The sequence below is a fragment of the Stegostoma tigrinum genome, chromosome 34 (assembly GCF_030684315.1).
Source record: "Stegostoma tigrinum isolate sSteTig4 chromosome 34, sSteTig4.hap1, whole genome shotgun sequence".
NCBI classification, from domain to species: Eukaryota; Metazoa; Chordata; class Chondrichthyes; order Orectolobiformes; family Stegostomatidae; genus Stegostoma; species Stegostoma tigrinum.
The window spans coordinates 19090952-19106003 of record NC_081387.1 but is presented as its reverse complement, the minus strand read 5'-3'; the positions used below and the strand labels follow the sequence as shown (position 1 = coordinate 19106003).

General features: G+C 50.5%; 1 protein-coding gene across 2 annotated transcripts in view; it reads right to left on the bottom strand.

The window, feature by feature from the left end:
- LOC125467682 (fibrous sheath CABYR-binding protein-like) overlaps positions 1-15052 on the bottom strand; it is a 52101-nt gene that overhangs the window by 6014 nt on the left and 31035 nt on the right. For both annotated transcript variants that reach the window (XM_048563836.2, XM_048563837.2), the window contains 2 exons: positions 14792-14954; positions 12533-13170 (listed from right to left, as the gene is read on the bottom strand). In XM_048563836.2, coding sequence (XP_048419793.1) covers positions 12533-13170; positions 14792-14954 — 801 coding nt within the window. The remainder of the gene's footprint in view (positions 1-12532; positions 13171-14791; positions 14955-15052) is intronic.

Sequence of the window (15052 nt, the reverse complement as noted above, 5' to 3'; positions counted from 1 at the left end):
CCCTATCCTTCTAAAGTCATTTCTCCTGGATAACCATTGGAGCTATTAATGATGACCTTATATTGTCACTTCCTGGTTTTGGTACTCACCTCCCTCATCCATTGCACCTTCCAATGCACCACTAGACATATCCCCATATCTATCCTCACACATGTACTCACTCACTCACTCACACACACATGCATACACCTCCCAGTCATAGAGATGTACAGCACAGAAACTAGACCCTTCGGCCCAACTTGTCCATAAGACCATAAGACACAGGAGTGGAAGTAAGGCCATTCGGCCCATCGAGTCCATGCTGACCCAATATCCTAAATGAATCTAGTCCCATTTGCCCCACATCCCTCGAAACTCTTCCTGTTCACTTGGCTCGTTCTGGTGAAATGTCTTCAGCTTAACACTCCATCCCGCTTGCAGTGAAGACAATGTTATGTTCATGTTAATCATAAACAGCAAACAGACCCACAACACATTACTTAGACGGACGGAACACTGTCCTATATTGCAAAGGGAATGGTATACAGCACAGGGGTGTGTTTGTACAGGGCTGTGGTGCGGCCACATTCAGTGCAGTGCACAGCTTTGGTGTCCCTGACCCAGGGCTCCAATTGGAAGGTAATCGTTCCAGCAATACAGCCCGAAGGATGCACTGAGGCATCCCTTAGATGTCCCAGCACACTATCAGCAGAAATTGGTAGATAGGGCGGTTAAAAAGATGCTTGGCACACTTGCCTTCATTGCTCAGTCCTTTGAGTTTAGGAGTCAGGATGTCACGTGGAGGTTGTGCAGGACATTGGTGAGGCCTCTTCTCGAGCACTGTGTCCAGTTCTGGTCGCCCAGTTATAGGAAGGATATTACTAAGCTGGGGAGGGTTCAGATGGGATTTACCAGGATATTGCCAGGAACATAGGGCTTGAGTTATAAGGAGAGGCTGGATAGGCTAGGACCGTTTTCATTGGAGCAGACGAGGTTGAGAGGTGACCGTACAGTGGTTTATAAAATCATGAGAACTACAGAGAAGGGGAATGGCAGGTATTTTTCCCCTAGGGTGGGGGATTTCAATACTGGGAGACATTTTTAAGGTGAGAGGAGACAGGTTTAAAAACAATCAGGGCAACTTGTTTTACAGACAGAGTGGTTCGTGTGTGGAATGAACTTCCTGAGGAAGTGGTGGGTGTGGGGACAGCTACAATGTTTAAAAGGCATCTGAATGAGTATACGAACAAGAAACACTCACCTGCCAAGCACAGGCAGGTAGGGTTAGTTTAGTTTTGGATTACAGTCAGCATGGATTGGGTGGGACCAAATCTGTTTCTGCGCTGTATGGCTCGATGATGCTATAATGAGGATGTCAATGAATACAGTCCAATGGGATCACACATAGAACATAGAACAGTACAGCACAGAACAGGCCCTTCAGCCCACGATGTTGTGCCGACCATTGATCCTCATGTATGCACCCTCAAATTTCTGTGACCATATGCATGTCCAGCAGTCTCTTAAATGACCCCAATGACCTTGCTTCCACAACTGCTGCTGGCAATGCATTCCATGCTCTCACAACTCTCTGTGTAAAGAACCTGCCTCTGACATCCCCTCTATACTTTCCTCCAACCAGCTTAAAACTATGACCCCTCGTGATAACCATTTCTGCCCTGGGAAATAGTCTCTGGCTATCAACTCTATCTATGCCTCTCATTATCTTGTATACCTCAATTAGGTCCCCTCTCCTCCTCCTTTTCTCCAGTGAAAAGAGTCCGAACTCAGTCAACCTCTCTTCATAAGATAAGCCCTCCAGTCCAGGCAGCATCCTGGTAAACCTCCTCTGAACCCTCTCCAAAGCATCCACATCTTTCCTATAATAGGGCGACCAGAACTGGACACAGTTTGATGTATTGCTTGATACAGTTTGATACACATCATTGTATTGGATGGGATAGCTGGTCTGAGGGGCCCAACCCTGCTCCAAACTCATTCAAACCTCTTTATCCCCCATCAGAAGTTTGAAATATTCAACATTTCCATTCCTCCGACCCAGCCTTACATTTTTCCACACTTCACTCCACCTGTCAAATCTTTGCACAGCTTATCTAGCTCACTTCATAGACGTTCAATCTGAGTTGCCTTCCTATCTATTTCTGTAACATCAGCAAATTTATTTCTCATACATTGAGCACCATCACCCAAGTCAATAAATGCACAGGCAACAGAATAAATTCGCCACCTTCCCTGAAAGTTCTTCTTGGGCTTTGCTGGAGGGATCCTGCTTCAACCTCGGAAATGGTTTTTAAAATTTGCTTGTGGGTTATGGGCATCGCTGGTGAGGCCAGCCTATTGACTGTTCCTCAAGAAAGGAATAATATTTCCTTAACGGTTAAAATGGAAAATCTGCTGGCTGTTAGGTAGATACGGAGACATAGAGAATCAGAGAGCTGAACAGCACAGAAACAGACCCTTCGGTCCAACTTGTCCATGCCGACCAGATCTCCTAAATACATCCAGTCCCATTTGCCAGCATTTGGCCTGTATCCCTCTAAACACTTCCTCTTTATGGACCCACCCAGATGCCTTTTAAATGTTGTAACTGTACCGGCCTCCACCACTTCCTCTGGCAGCTCATTCCATACACGCACTACCCTCTGTGTGAAAAAGTTGCCCCTCAGGTCCCCTTTATATCTTTACTCTCTTACCTTAAACCAATGCCCTCTAGTTTTGGACTCACCTTACCCTGGGGGAAAAGACCTTGACTGTTCACACTATCCACACCCCTTATGATTTTATAAACATCTAGAAAGATACCTTCTGAGCCTCCGACACTGTGGGGAAAATAGCCCCAGTCTATTCAGCCTCAACCTGCAAATCAAATCCTCCAAATCTGGACCACATCCTCATAATTCTTTTCTGCGCCCTTTCAAGTTTCACAACATCTTTCCTACAGCAGGGAGGCCAGAACTGCAGGCAGTGTTCCAAAAGAGGCCTAAACAATATGACAAACTAGTGAATATGTTTGTTTCAGAGGGCGCAGAGACAGGGGGCTCAAAGTTGTACATCGCTCTAAATGACTTTGAAAGAAAAGGATGGAGTGCCATCAGTTTTCACGGCCAACAAATGATCACAAGTTGAACACTCTCCACTGAATTTTAGAATGATAACATTAATGTAAAGTGCAGATTTAAAGTGGTGGCACAAAATCAAGGATTGAGCAAACACAGAAATCACTTTGAGATTCCACTGTCATGGGTACAAGTGGGCCTAGGTTACTAATCACCATGCATACATTATTTTCCTCATGCCTTTCACTTAGTCAATGCCATTAGAGACAAATTATGTTAGAGAAAGCAGGAACGGTAGATGCTGGAGAAACTGAGATAACAAGGTGTGGAGCTGGATGAACACAGCAGGCCGAGCAGCATCAGGGGGGCAGGAAGGCTGACGTTTCGGGCCTAGACCCTCAAATTATGTTTGCTTTTAAATACAATCACCAAGTTAATGAGAGGGCCAGCTTTAATACAACGCCTTCTGGAATTTCTGCAGCTTGTGGGGTGTAGGTAGTGATCAGTGACAGTGAAGGAACGGCGATATATTGGGCGATTCGGCCGTGTAGTAGCTATTTATTAAGTGATGCAGTCGTGTCGAAGTGATGCAGTCACCTCCCATCAATATCCCCAACAATCACCCATCCATTAAATGTAGAGCCACACCAGTGAAGTATTTCCATGACACCTATTACTTAAGATAATGGGTATAACTGAGCATAAACAAAAAAAACACAAGTTGTTGGACATGCTCAGCAGGTCTGGCAGCATCTGTGAAGAAAACAATCCAAATTAATGTTTCAGGTCTGGTCACCCTTCCACTGATTTTTGCTGTCAGACCTGCTGAGCATTTCCAACAACTTGTGTTTTTGTTTCTGATTTACAGCATCCGCTGTTCTTTCGGATTTTATAACTGAACATGAGTTTTTTTTCTCAAAATAATTGACAGCAAAGAAAGAAATCACCCTAAACATAGCTTTGACTGGTTCGGTCAGAGGTAATGTTTTCCAATGCACAATCATATTTTAACTTTCTCCTCTCCCCTTAAAAACTAACTCCCCAACTCATCTTGAAATCCTCACCCCAAGAGCAAAGGCCCTTGACATTCATTTTCTCTATACCCCTCATTATTCATAAAGCTCAACCTCCCGGACTCCAGAGAAAAAAGTCCCAGCCTATTTTTATGTCTCAAGCTCTCCATCCCCGGAAACGTGCCGGTAAATCTTTTCTGCACCTTCTCCTGTTTAGTAATGTCCTTCCGATAACAAGATCGGCACGCTGTACTCCGAAAGAGACCTCATCAACATCCTGTAAAACCTCAGTATGGGGTCCCAGCTCCTATACTCAAAGGTCTGAGCAATGAAGGTAAGCATGCTAAACCCCATCTTAACTACCTGGTGATGCACATTTCAGACAGGTGCATGCATGAACTCGAGGTCTCTATGCTCTATAACGCTACAAAGGACCTAATGTTTGATTGTATAAGTCCTGCCCTTGTTCGTTTTACCAAGGTGCAACACCTCGCATTTATTCAAATGAAACTCCATCTGTCATTCCTAATCCCAATGCCTCAATTGATCAAAAGCTCTTTCTAATCTTAGATAACTTTTTTGCTGCCTAATACACCACCAATTTTGCTGTCACCACAGACCTTCTAACCAGACCTCCTATATTCTCATCCAAATCATTTATATAGATGGAAAACTAAAGTGAACTGAGTACTGATCCCTGGTCACAGGCCTCCAACCCAACAAACAACCTTCTGCCTTTGGTGTGTCATTTCTGAAGAAGGGCCTAGGCCCAAAACGTCAGCTTTCCTGCTCCTCTGATGCTGCTTGGCCTGCTGTGTTCATCCAGCTCTACAGCTTGGTATCTCTTGTCTTCCGCCTTCATCTCCTGTTGCCAAACCAATGATATACCCAGTTGGCAGACTGCGCCTGAATTCAAGCTCGTCAAGTATTTTAAAAATAACTGAAAGATCTGCCAATCCTGTAAATCACAAACAAAAGCAGAAATTGCTGGAAAAGCTCAGCAGGTCTGGCAGCATCCATGGAGAGAAGTTCCGAGGAAGGATCACTTGACCCAAACCATTAACTCCGATTTCTCTCCACAAATGCTGTCGGACCTGCTGAGCTTTCTTCCAGCAATTTCTGTTTCCGTTAGCGAACTACTACATTGGTGACGAGTTTAAAATGTTTCTCTCTGCTTTGCAGCAAAAAGGGGGCTCCAACTCCTGCATGTGGTGGCACGGTGGCTCAGCGGTTAGCACTGCTGCCTCACAGCGCTAGGGACCTAGGTTCGATTCCACTGACTGAGTGGAATTTGTGCATTCTCACTGTGCCTGTGTGCCACAGTCCAAAAATGGGCAGGTTAGGCTGGATTGGCCATGCTGCATTGCCCCATAGTGTGCAGGGATGTTCAGGCTTGTTGGGTTAGCCATGGGGAAATGCAGGGTTACAAGGGTAGGGAGTGTGGGTCTGAGTGGGACGCTCTTTGGAGGGTCATTGTGGGCCAAGTGGCATGGTTCCACATTGTACGGATTCTACGATATGTCCTTAACTGCTCGTTTTTCCTCCTGTCAGTCTGTTTCTCTTCCCAGTTGGCTGGTTTCATAATTGAAATAGCTTCAAGGAAAGGGAGATAGACCCAGTCTGTGATTTCAACAACAGCATCTCAAAAATTCTCTGTTTCACTTATGGAGTGACTGCTCCAGCGTTCCGCCGTCATTAAATTTTCCAGGGCGCTCTGTCAACATTTGCGGGCAAATTTGAGACCGATTAATACAGATCACAAACACTGATCCCTGTGGTCCTTCACAAGTTGCAGCTGCCAAACTGAAATTGTCGCCAGCTTCTTGCTTCCTCACATTGATCAATTCTCTATTAGTGCCAACGTATCACCCACAAACACCATGGGACTTTTCCCTCATGTCGTAAACTTTCATCTGGCATTGAAATGAATGCCTTTTTAATCCAAAGAGAACATTCGCTGGTTCCCCTTTACAGATCCTGCCTGATAAATCCTCATTTCACTCTGATAAGCCAATCAGGCACAATCACACATCTACGATTATAAGTTCAAAAACAGACGTTGCTGGAAAAGCTCGGCAGGTCCAGCAGCGTCTGTGAAGAAAAAAGATCAGAGTTAACATATCGGGTCTAGTGACCCTTAATTAACCCTCTTCTTTTTTCCTTCACAGATGCTGCCCGACCTGCTGAGTTTTTTCGGCAACTTCTGTTTTTGTTCCTGATTTACAGCATCCGCAGTTCTTTGGCTTTTTATTGCGACAGCGGTGCTGACTGAAGACCGCGTGTTATTTCGATTGACCTTTTCTCATTTTAAATGAGTCCTGATGATGAAGGGTAAGTGGGGAGGCCTTAAACTCCGAGTAAAACCCCCAGCCCTTCTGCTTTCTAGAGAAAAGGTCCCCAGCCTATTCAGACCCTCACACCCCCTCGTTGCACACCACCCTCCCCCAACGTGTGTAAGCCTCTCAAGCCCCTTTGCTTCAACGCCCTCAATCCCAGACGGGGTTAATATGATGTAGGAATGACATGACGGAAGTGGACCACTCTTGAGGTGTGTGACTGTCACCCATTCCCCAGCAAAGGGAGCTGGCTCCTGCAGTCATAGAGCTGTACAGCATGGACACAGACCCTTCGGTCCAACTCACCCATGCTGATCAGAGATCCGAAATTAATCTAGTCCCACTTGCCAGCGTTTGGCCCATATTCCTCTGAACCCTTCCTATTCATGTACATGTCCAGACACCTTTTCGATGTTGTAACTGTACCAGCCTCCACACTTTCTCTGGCAGCTCATTCCATACACGCACCACCCTCTGTGTGAAAAAGCTGCCCCTTAGGTCCGTTTCAAACCTTTCCCCTCTCACCTTAAACCTATGTCCTCTGGTTTTTGTCACCCTCACACTGGGCAAAATGGCCTTGATTATTCACTCTATCCATGCCCCTCATGATTTTGTAAACCTCTACAAGGTCACCCCTCAGCCTCCGACGCTCCAGGGAAAATAGCCCCAGCCTATTCAGCCTCTCCCTGTAGCTCAACCCCTCCGACTCTGGCAACATCCTCCTAAATCTTTTCTGAACCCTTTCAAGTTTAATAACATCTTTCCCACAGCAGGGCAACCAGAATTGAATACTGCATTCCAAAAGAGGCCTTACAAATGTCCAGCACAGCTGCCAACTCCCGACTCCAAAAATCAATGCACTGACCGATAACGGCAAGCTTTCTCCACCATCCTGTCTGCCTGCGACCCTGCTTTCAAGGTTTATGAAGCTGCACTCCAAGCTGTCCTTGTTTGGCAATGCTCCCCAGGACCTTACTGTTAATTCCTGCCCTAATTTGCCTTTCCAAAATGCAGCACCTCACATTCATCTAAATTGCTGGGACGGGCGCTCTCTGATGCCCCTCAATCTGAGGCCATTGAGAGGCTAAAGGAGATAACTGAGCATAAGTTACATGAAGTGCCTATTATACCCTCCACATTTCTTCCCTCCCCTCCCCAACAAGCCCTGTTTAGAACATCTGTAGGTATCCTAGTGCACGAATCACTAAAGAATAGTATGCGGGTACAGAAGGTCAACAGGAAGACCAGTGAAATGTTAGGTCTTATTGTGAAGGGGAATTGAATGTAAGAGGAGGGAGTTATGCTGCAATTATACAGGGCACTGGTGAGACTGCAATTGCAGTACACTGCACGTACAGAAGGATGTTGATGCATTGGAAGCTGTTCAGAGATAGTTCACTAGACTAATAACTGGAATGAGGAGATTGTCACACATTGATAAGCTAGACAGGCTAAGCCTGTATCCCTGGGAGTTTAGAGGAGTTAGAGATTGATTGAACTGAAACATTTAAGGTGACTTGACCAGATGGATGTGACATGGTTCCTCTTGTGGGAGAATCTAAGGGGGGGGGCATAGTGTAGAAAGAAGGCGATATCTGTTTAAGAGAGAGATGAAAATAACATTTCTTGCACTCAGAAGGCTGACAGTCTTTGGAATTCCCTTCCTCAGAAGGTGTCAGATGCAGAAATGTTAACTTTTATTGTTAAAGGCCGAGGTAAATATATTCTTGAGGTCCACTGGAGAAGATTATTGGAGAGATATGCAGGAATATGGAGCTGAGGAATGGGAGAGCAGGTTCGTAGGGCTGAGTGGTCTAGTCTCGCAGCTGCTTGGCTTTTCCATCCTGACTGGTCGACAGATGTCAGAAAATCCCAGGAACATTTTTAAAACCAAAATTGTGCACTAATTATTTTGTAAATGTGGAAAAGGTACTGGAGGTATTTGTGGGAGGTCAGTGGGAGGGGGTGGTGATGAGAAGGGCAAATCCTAGGGATGCCTGCCCCCACACCCTCCTTTTCAGGGAGAAATCTCAAGCACTAATATTAGGACTGATAGTAATAATATTAATATTTATTATAATATAATATAATAATAATATTAATACACTAATAGTAGGACACTCAAAGGAGATGTCTGCTATTCACCAACACACTACCCTGCCCCTAACTGCCCCCTCACCCACTACACCCCAATCTGCCCCGTCACACATGAACCCCTAAACAGCCCCATCACCCATTACCCTGCAGAACCCATTCACCCACTGTGCCACAACGGCCACTTGACCCACAATCCCTATCATTGCCCTTCACCTACTACCTGCCATCACTGCCCCGTCACCCACTACCCCATCAACGCCCCTTCACCCACTAATCCTTGTCATTGCCCCCTCACCCACTACATCCCATCATTGTGTCTTCACCCTCTAACCTCCACCATTGCCCCTTCACGTACTACACATCATCATTGCCCCTACACATACTACCCCACCTCATTGCCCCTTCGTCCACTACTCACCCATCATTGCCCCTCCACCCATGACCTCACCCCTGTTACTGCTCCTTCACCCACTTCCTCAGCCCTGTTACAGCCCCCTCACCCACGACCTCACCCTGTTACTGCCCCCTCACCCACTTCCTCACCCCGTCACTGTCCCTTCACCCACTTCCTCACCCACTGTTACTGCCCGCTCACCCACTTCCTCACCCCGTCACTGTCCCTTCACCCACTTCCTCACCCACTGTTACTGCCCGCTCACCCACTTCCTCACCCCGTCACAGTCCCTTCACCCACTTCCTCACCCCTGTTACTGCCCCCTCACTCACTAACTCACCCTGTCACTGCCCCCTCACGCACTCACTCACCCCGTCACTGCCCCCTCAGCCACTACCTCACCGCTGTTACTGCCCCCTCAGCCACTATCTCACCGCTCTTACTGCCCCTTCACCCACTACCTCACCCCTGTTACTTCCCCCTCACCCATTCCCTCACCCCTGTTACTGCCCCCTCACCCACTTCCTCATCCCTGTTATTGCCCCTTCACCCACTTCCTCACACCTGTTACTGCCCCCTCACCCACTTCCTCACCCCATCACTGCCCCCTCACCCACTACCTCACCCTGTTACTGCCCCCTCACCCATTCCCTCACCCCTGTTACTGCCCCCTCACCCACTTCCTCATCCCTGTTATTGCCCCCTCACCCACTACCTCACCCCTGTTACTGCCCCCTCACGCACTACCTCACCGCTGTTACTGCCCCCTCACGCACTTCCTCACCCCTGTCACTGTCCCCTCACCCACTTACCTCACCCCTGTTACTGCCCCTTCCCCCTCTACCTCACTCTGTTACTGCCCCCTCACCCACTCTCTCATCCCTGTTATTGCCACTTCACCCACTCCCTCACCCCTGTCACTGTCCCTTCACCCACTTCCTCACCGCTGTTACTGCCCCTTCACCCTCTACCTCACCCCGTTACTGCCCCCTCACCCACTACCTCACCCCTGTCATTCGCCCCTCACCCACTCCCTCACCCGTCGCTGCCCCTTCCCCCACTACCTCACCCCTGTTACTGGCCCCTCACCCACTAACTCACCCTGTTACTGCCACTCACCCACTTCCTCACCCTGTTACTGCCCCCTCACCCACTCCCTCACCCCTGTTACTGCCCCTTCGCCCACTTCCTCACCCTGTTACTGCCCCCTCACCCACCACATCACCCCTGTTCCTGCCCCTTCACCCACTTCCTCACCCCTGTCACTGCCCCCTCACCCACTTCCTCACCCCTGTCACTGCCCCCTCACCCACTACATCACCCCTGTCACTGCCCCCTCACCCACTACATCACCCCTGTTACTGCCCCCTCACCCACTTCCTCACCCCTGTCACTGCTCCCTCACCCACTCCCTCACCCCTGTTACTGCCCCTTCCCCCACCACCTCACCCTGTTACTGCCCCCTCGCCCACTTCCTCACCCCTGTCACTGCCCCCTCACCCACTCCCTCACCCCTGTTACTGCCCCTTCGCCCACTTCCTCACCCTGTTACTGCCCCTTCCCCCACCACCTCACCCTGTTACTGCCCCCTCACCCACTTCCTCACCCCTGTTACTGCCCCCTCACCCACTTCCTCACCCTGTCAATGCCCCTTCACCCACTACCTCACCCTGTCACTGCCCCCTCACCCACTTCCTCACCCCTGTTACTGCCCCCTCACCCACTAACTCACCCCTGTTACTGCCCCCTCACCCACTAACTCACCCCTGTTACTGCCCCCTCACCCACTTCCTCACCCTGTTACTGCCCCGTCACCCACTACCTCCCCCCTGTTACTGCCCCCTCACCCACTTCCTCACCCCTGTTACTGCCCCCTCACCCACTACCTCACCCCTGTTACTGTCCCCTCACCCCCTACATCACCCCTGTCACTGCCCCCTCACCCACTACCTCACCCCTGTTACTGCCCCTTCCCCCACTACCTCACCCTGTTACTGCCCCCTCACCCACTCTCTCACCCCTGTTACTGCCCCTTCACCCACTTCCTCAGCCCTGTCACTGTCCCTTCACCCACTACCTCCCCCCGTTACTGCCCCCTCACCCACCTCCTCACCCCTGTTACTGCCCCCTCACCAACTACCTCCCCCCTGTTACTTCCCCCTCACCCACTTCCTCACGCTGTTACTGCCCCATCACCCACCTCCTCACCCGTTACTGCCCCTTCCCCCACTATCTCACCCTGTTAATGCCCCCTCACCCACTATATCCCCCTTGTTACTGCCCCCTCACCCACTCCCTCACCCCTGTCACTGCCACGTCACGCACTACCTCACCCTGTTACTACCCCCTCACCCACTCCCTCACCCCTGTTACTACCCCCTCACCCACTATCTCATCCCTGTTCCTGCCCCCTCACCCACTACCTCACCCTGTCACTACCCCCTCACCCACTACCTCACCGTTCTTACTGCCCCCTCACCCACTACCTCACTGCTCTTACTGCCCCTTTACCCACTACCTCACCCATGTTACTCCCCCCTCACCCTCTACCTCACCCTGTTACTGCCCCTTGATTTGGGCCTGGTTTTGACACGGTTTTTTACATTTTCACTGACGAAAAATGGAATCTCTATCTTTGCAAAGTGCCATTTCCGACGTGCCGGCATTCCAGCACATTTTCCAGGCAATCCGGTTCTTCTTATCAGGGCAGACTGTCCCCAGCAGCTTCACCAACTCCCCTCCCCCTCCCAACTACAAGTGCTCTGAAGGGACTCTTCACTGCTACCCACCTGGGTCACCCTGTCCTGCCATGGAATCAGCAGGAGGTCTCGGTGCGCCAGATTCCTCCCTCCTCCCTCCCCCTCCCTGAGTCCTCTTACCGCCCCCCACAACTCAGGGGAGAGCTACAGACAGACTCCCCTTCCACATGATGAGCATGGAGAAGACTGATGGGCATCGGGCATCCATGTCGGGTTGGGTACTAACACTTGCCATCTGGTGGTGGGACGGGTCACCCAGATGGGGAGCCCTCTGATGGTCTTTGTCCCAATTGCTGTCTTGTCCTTCTCATCTAAAGCAGGCCTTCACTTTTTTTGGGGGGGAATTCCTGTCGGCCCATCCCACTACCTCCCGAAAAAAATGCTTTCCATCCATCCAAATGCGTTCACGCCTTTCATTCCCAACAGAAAATCCTTCGCAAAGGTCGCATTGAGCCCTTTCAGAGAATCCTGAAGACCTCACCCCAATCACAGGAGAGTCTAGAACCCCGGGTGGGTGTGGCAGCATCTCAGGGTAAAGGGGCCACCCGCTAAAGACCGAGAGGAGGAGCAATTTCTTCTGGCCGAGGGAAATTCTTTAGTGCAGACGGTCATCTAGGCTGGGTTGCTAGGTGCACACAAGGTGTTTCAATGAGACAGCGAGGGAATAAAGGATGTTGAGGAAAAGGCAGGAGAATGGGGTTGGGAATGATCAGATCAGCCAAAGTCTTATTGCTTGGCGGAGCAGATTCGATGGGCTGAATGGCCTACTTCTGCTGCTACGTCCCGTGCTTTTAACAGCCAGGCAATGTCCCTCCCAACGGCTGCCTATTTACACTCCCCACCCACTACACCTTCAAAAAGTTTTTTATGTCTCTACCTGATGTGTTAAGATGGTGTTATACAGTTCATCATCTGGCTCCGTCTTCCCTGTTGACATATGCACTAAATACTTGGTTTGATGTAGTGGAGCCTCCTCTTCTTCTGCTGCGATGTCCTGCCGCTCTGCTGGGATCTCCGCCCTCGCTGCTGCCGCCCTGTCCTCACTCCCGGTCGGAATGACCTCGTCCTCCGCTGGAACCGCCTCTCCCTCCGCTGGAATTTTCCCACTCTCCGCTGGAGTCTTCCCTCGCTCCGCTGGAGCCTCCTCAACCTCTGCTGGATCGCCCCCGCTCTCCGCTGGAAGCTCCTCCCTCTCCGCTGGAGCCTTCCCTCCGTCTGCCGGACCCTGCTCGCTCCCTGCTGGCTGCTCCCCGGCGCCGGCGACAGGGTGCCCTTCATCGGCTGGTGCCTGCTCGCTCCGTGGGCAGACAGTAGCTGCCGGGGACTCTCCGCTCGGCGTTTGATATGCCATGCTTCCCAGTGGAGCCAGATACTCAACAGGGAAGGGGGTGCAGAGGGCGGCAGTGGGGCAGTCCTCAAAATCCGCTCGCTGGTCATTGAGTCGGCGGCTTTGGGAGCAGGCGATGAGGTCGAAGAATTCCTCGGTTTGCAGAGAGGACATAGAGGCGAAGATAGCTGCGCAGGCGGAGAAAGCGCAGCAGAAATTGTCAGTTGTTAAACTCCTCGCTTCGACTTCGCCTCCCCAGCTTCCAGACATGGGGGCGCATTTGTACACACTCCATCACACTCCAAAGTGTGCACTCGCTCTCACACTTGCACACTCGCGTGCTCACACATAAAAGCACACGCGGCCACATGGGCTCATATGCGCGTACAACCACCCGCACACGTGCGTGTGTGCTCCCACGGGGGTGCGCGCACTGTCTACTGTAAGTGTGCCCCCGCGTACAAACACAGGTCAAGCCAGTGTTAAACATGGCAGTCATTCCTCACCAGTGCACGCGAGACTCAGGGAGGGCAGAGGGCTAGGTGCGGAGTAAAGCTCCCTCTACACTGTCTCCATCAAACACTCCCAGGGACAGGGGGGTTAGATACAGAGTAAACCTCCCTCTACGCTGTCCCCATCAGTCACTCCCAGGACAGGGGGTTAGATACAGAGTAAAGGTTCCTCTACACTGACCCCATCAAACACTCCCAGGGACAGGGGGATTAGATACAGTGTAAAGGTCCCTCTACACTTTCCCCATCAAACACTCCCAGGGACACGGGGGTTAGATACAGAGTAAAGCTCCCTCTACACTGTCCCCATCAATCAATCCCAGGGACGGGGGGGTTAGATACAGAGTAAAGCTCCCTCTACACTGTCCCCATCAAACACTCCCAGGGACAGGTGGGTTAGATACAGAGTAAAGGTCCCTCTACACTGTCCCCATCAAACACTCCTAGGGACGGGGGGTGAGATACAGAGTAAAGCTCCTTCTACACTGTACCTATCAGACACTCCCAGTGACAGGGGGGTTAGATACAGAGTAAAGGTCCCTCTACACTGTCCCCACCAATCACTCCCAGGGACAGGGGGTTAGATACAGAGTAAAGCTCCCTCTACACTGTACCTATCAAACACTCCCAGGGACAGGGGGGTTAGATACAGAGTAAAGGTCCCTCTACACTGTCCGCCATCAAACACTCCCAGGGACAGGGGGGTTAGATACAGTATAAAGGTCCCTCTACACTGTCCCCATCAAACACTCCCAGGGACAGGGGGGTTAGATACAGTGTAAAGGTCCCTCTACACTGTCTCCACCAATCACTCCCAGGGACAGGGGGGTTAGATACAGTGTAAAGGTCCCTCTACACTGTCCCCATCAATCACTCCCAGGGACAGGGGGGTTAGATACAGAGTAAATCTCCCTCTACATTGTTCCCATCAACTCCCAGGGACATGGGGTTAGATACAGAGTAAAGGTCCCTCTACACTGTCCCATCAAACACTCCCAGGGAGAGGGGGGTTAGATACAGAGTAAAGCTCCCTGTACACTGTCCCCCATCAAACACCCCCAGGACAGGGAGAGCACGGGGTTAGATACAGAGTAAAGCTCTCTCTGTGAAGTTGAATGTGCTTCGGGTGGGCTCCCAGGAGGATGCCTCCTGCATTCCTGATGGGAGAGGGACATGAGTGACGGAACGGAATACCCATGGGCACTCCGTGGGGAGCAGTGGCCAAGCTGGGAATAATGTTTTGAAGTCGTGCACGCAATGACCCACAGAACAGCGGAGAGTTTGTCGAAGTGCTTACAATTCTCTCTGTCCAGCGGGGATGAGGGCATCGATCGATAAAGCCGACGGTCCCTGACCCTCCGGAACGAGCAACGCTGGTCATTGAAGCGCCTGCTCTGCACCTCCCATACCAGATCAAAAAACACTTCACGGTCACTGAAATCTGGGGTTCGCCTTTTCATCTGCATCGGGAGAGAATGGCACAGAGTTAGAGAGAGAGAGATGGACAGAGTGAGAAAAGAGACGGAGGGAGAAAAAGAGAAGGTGAGAATATTGTAGG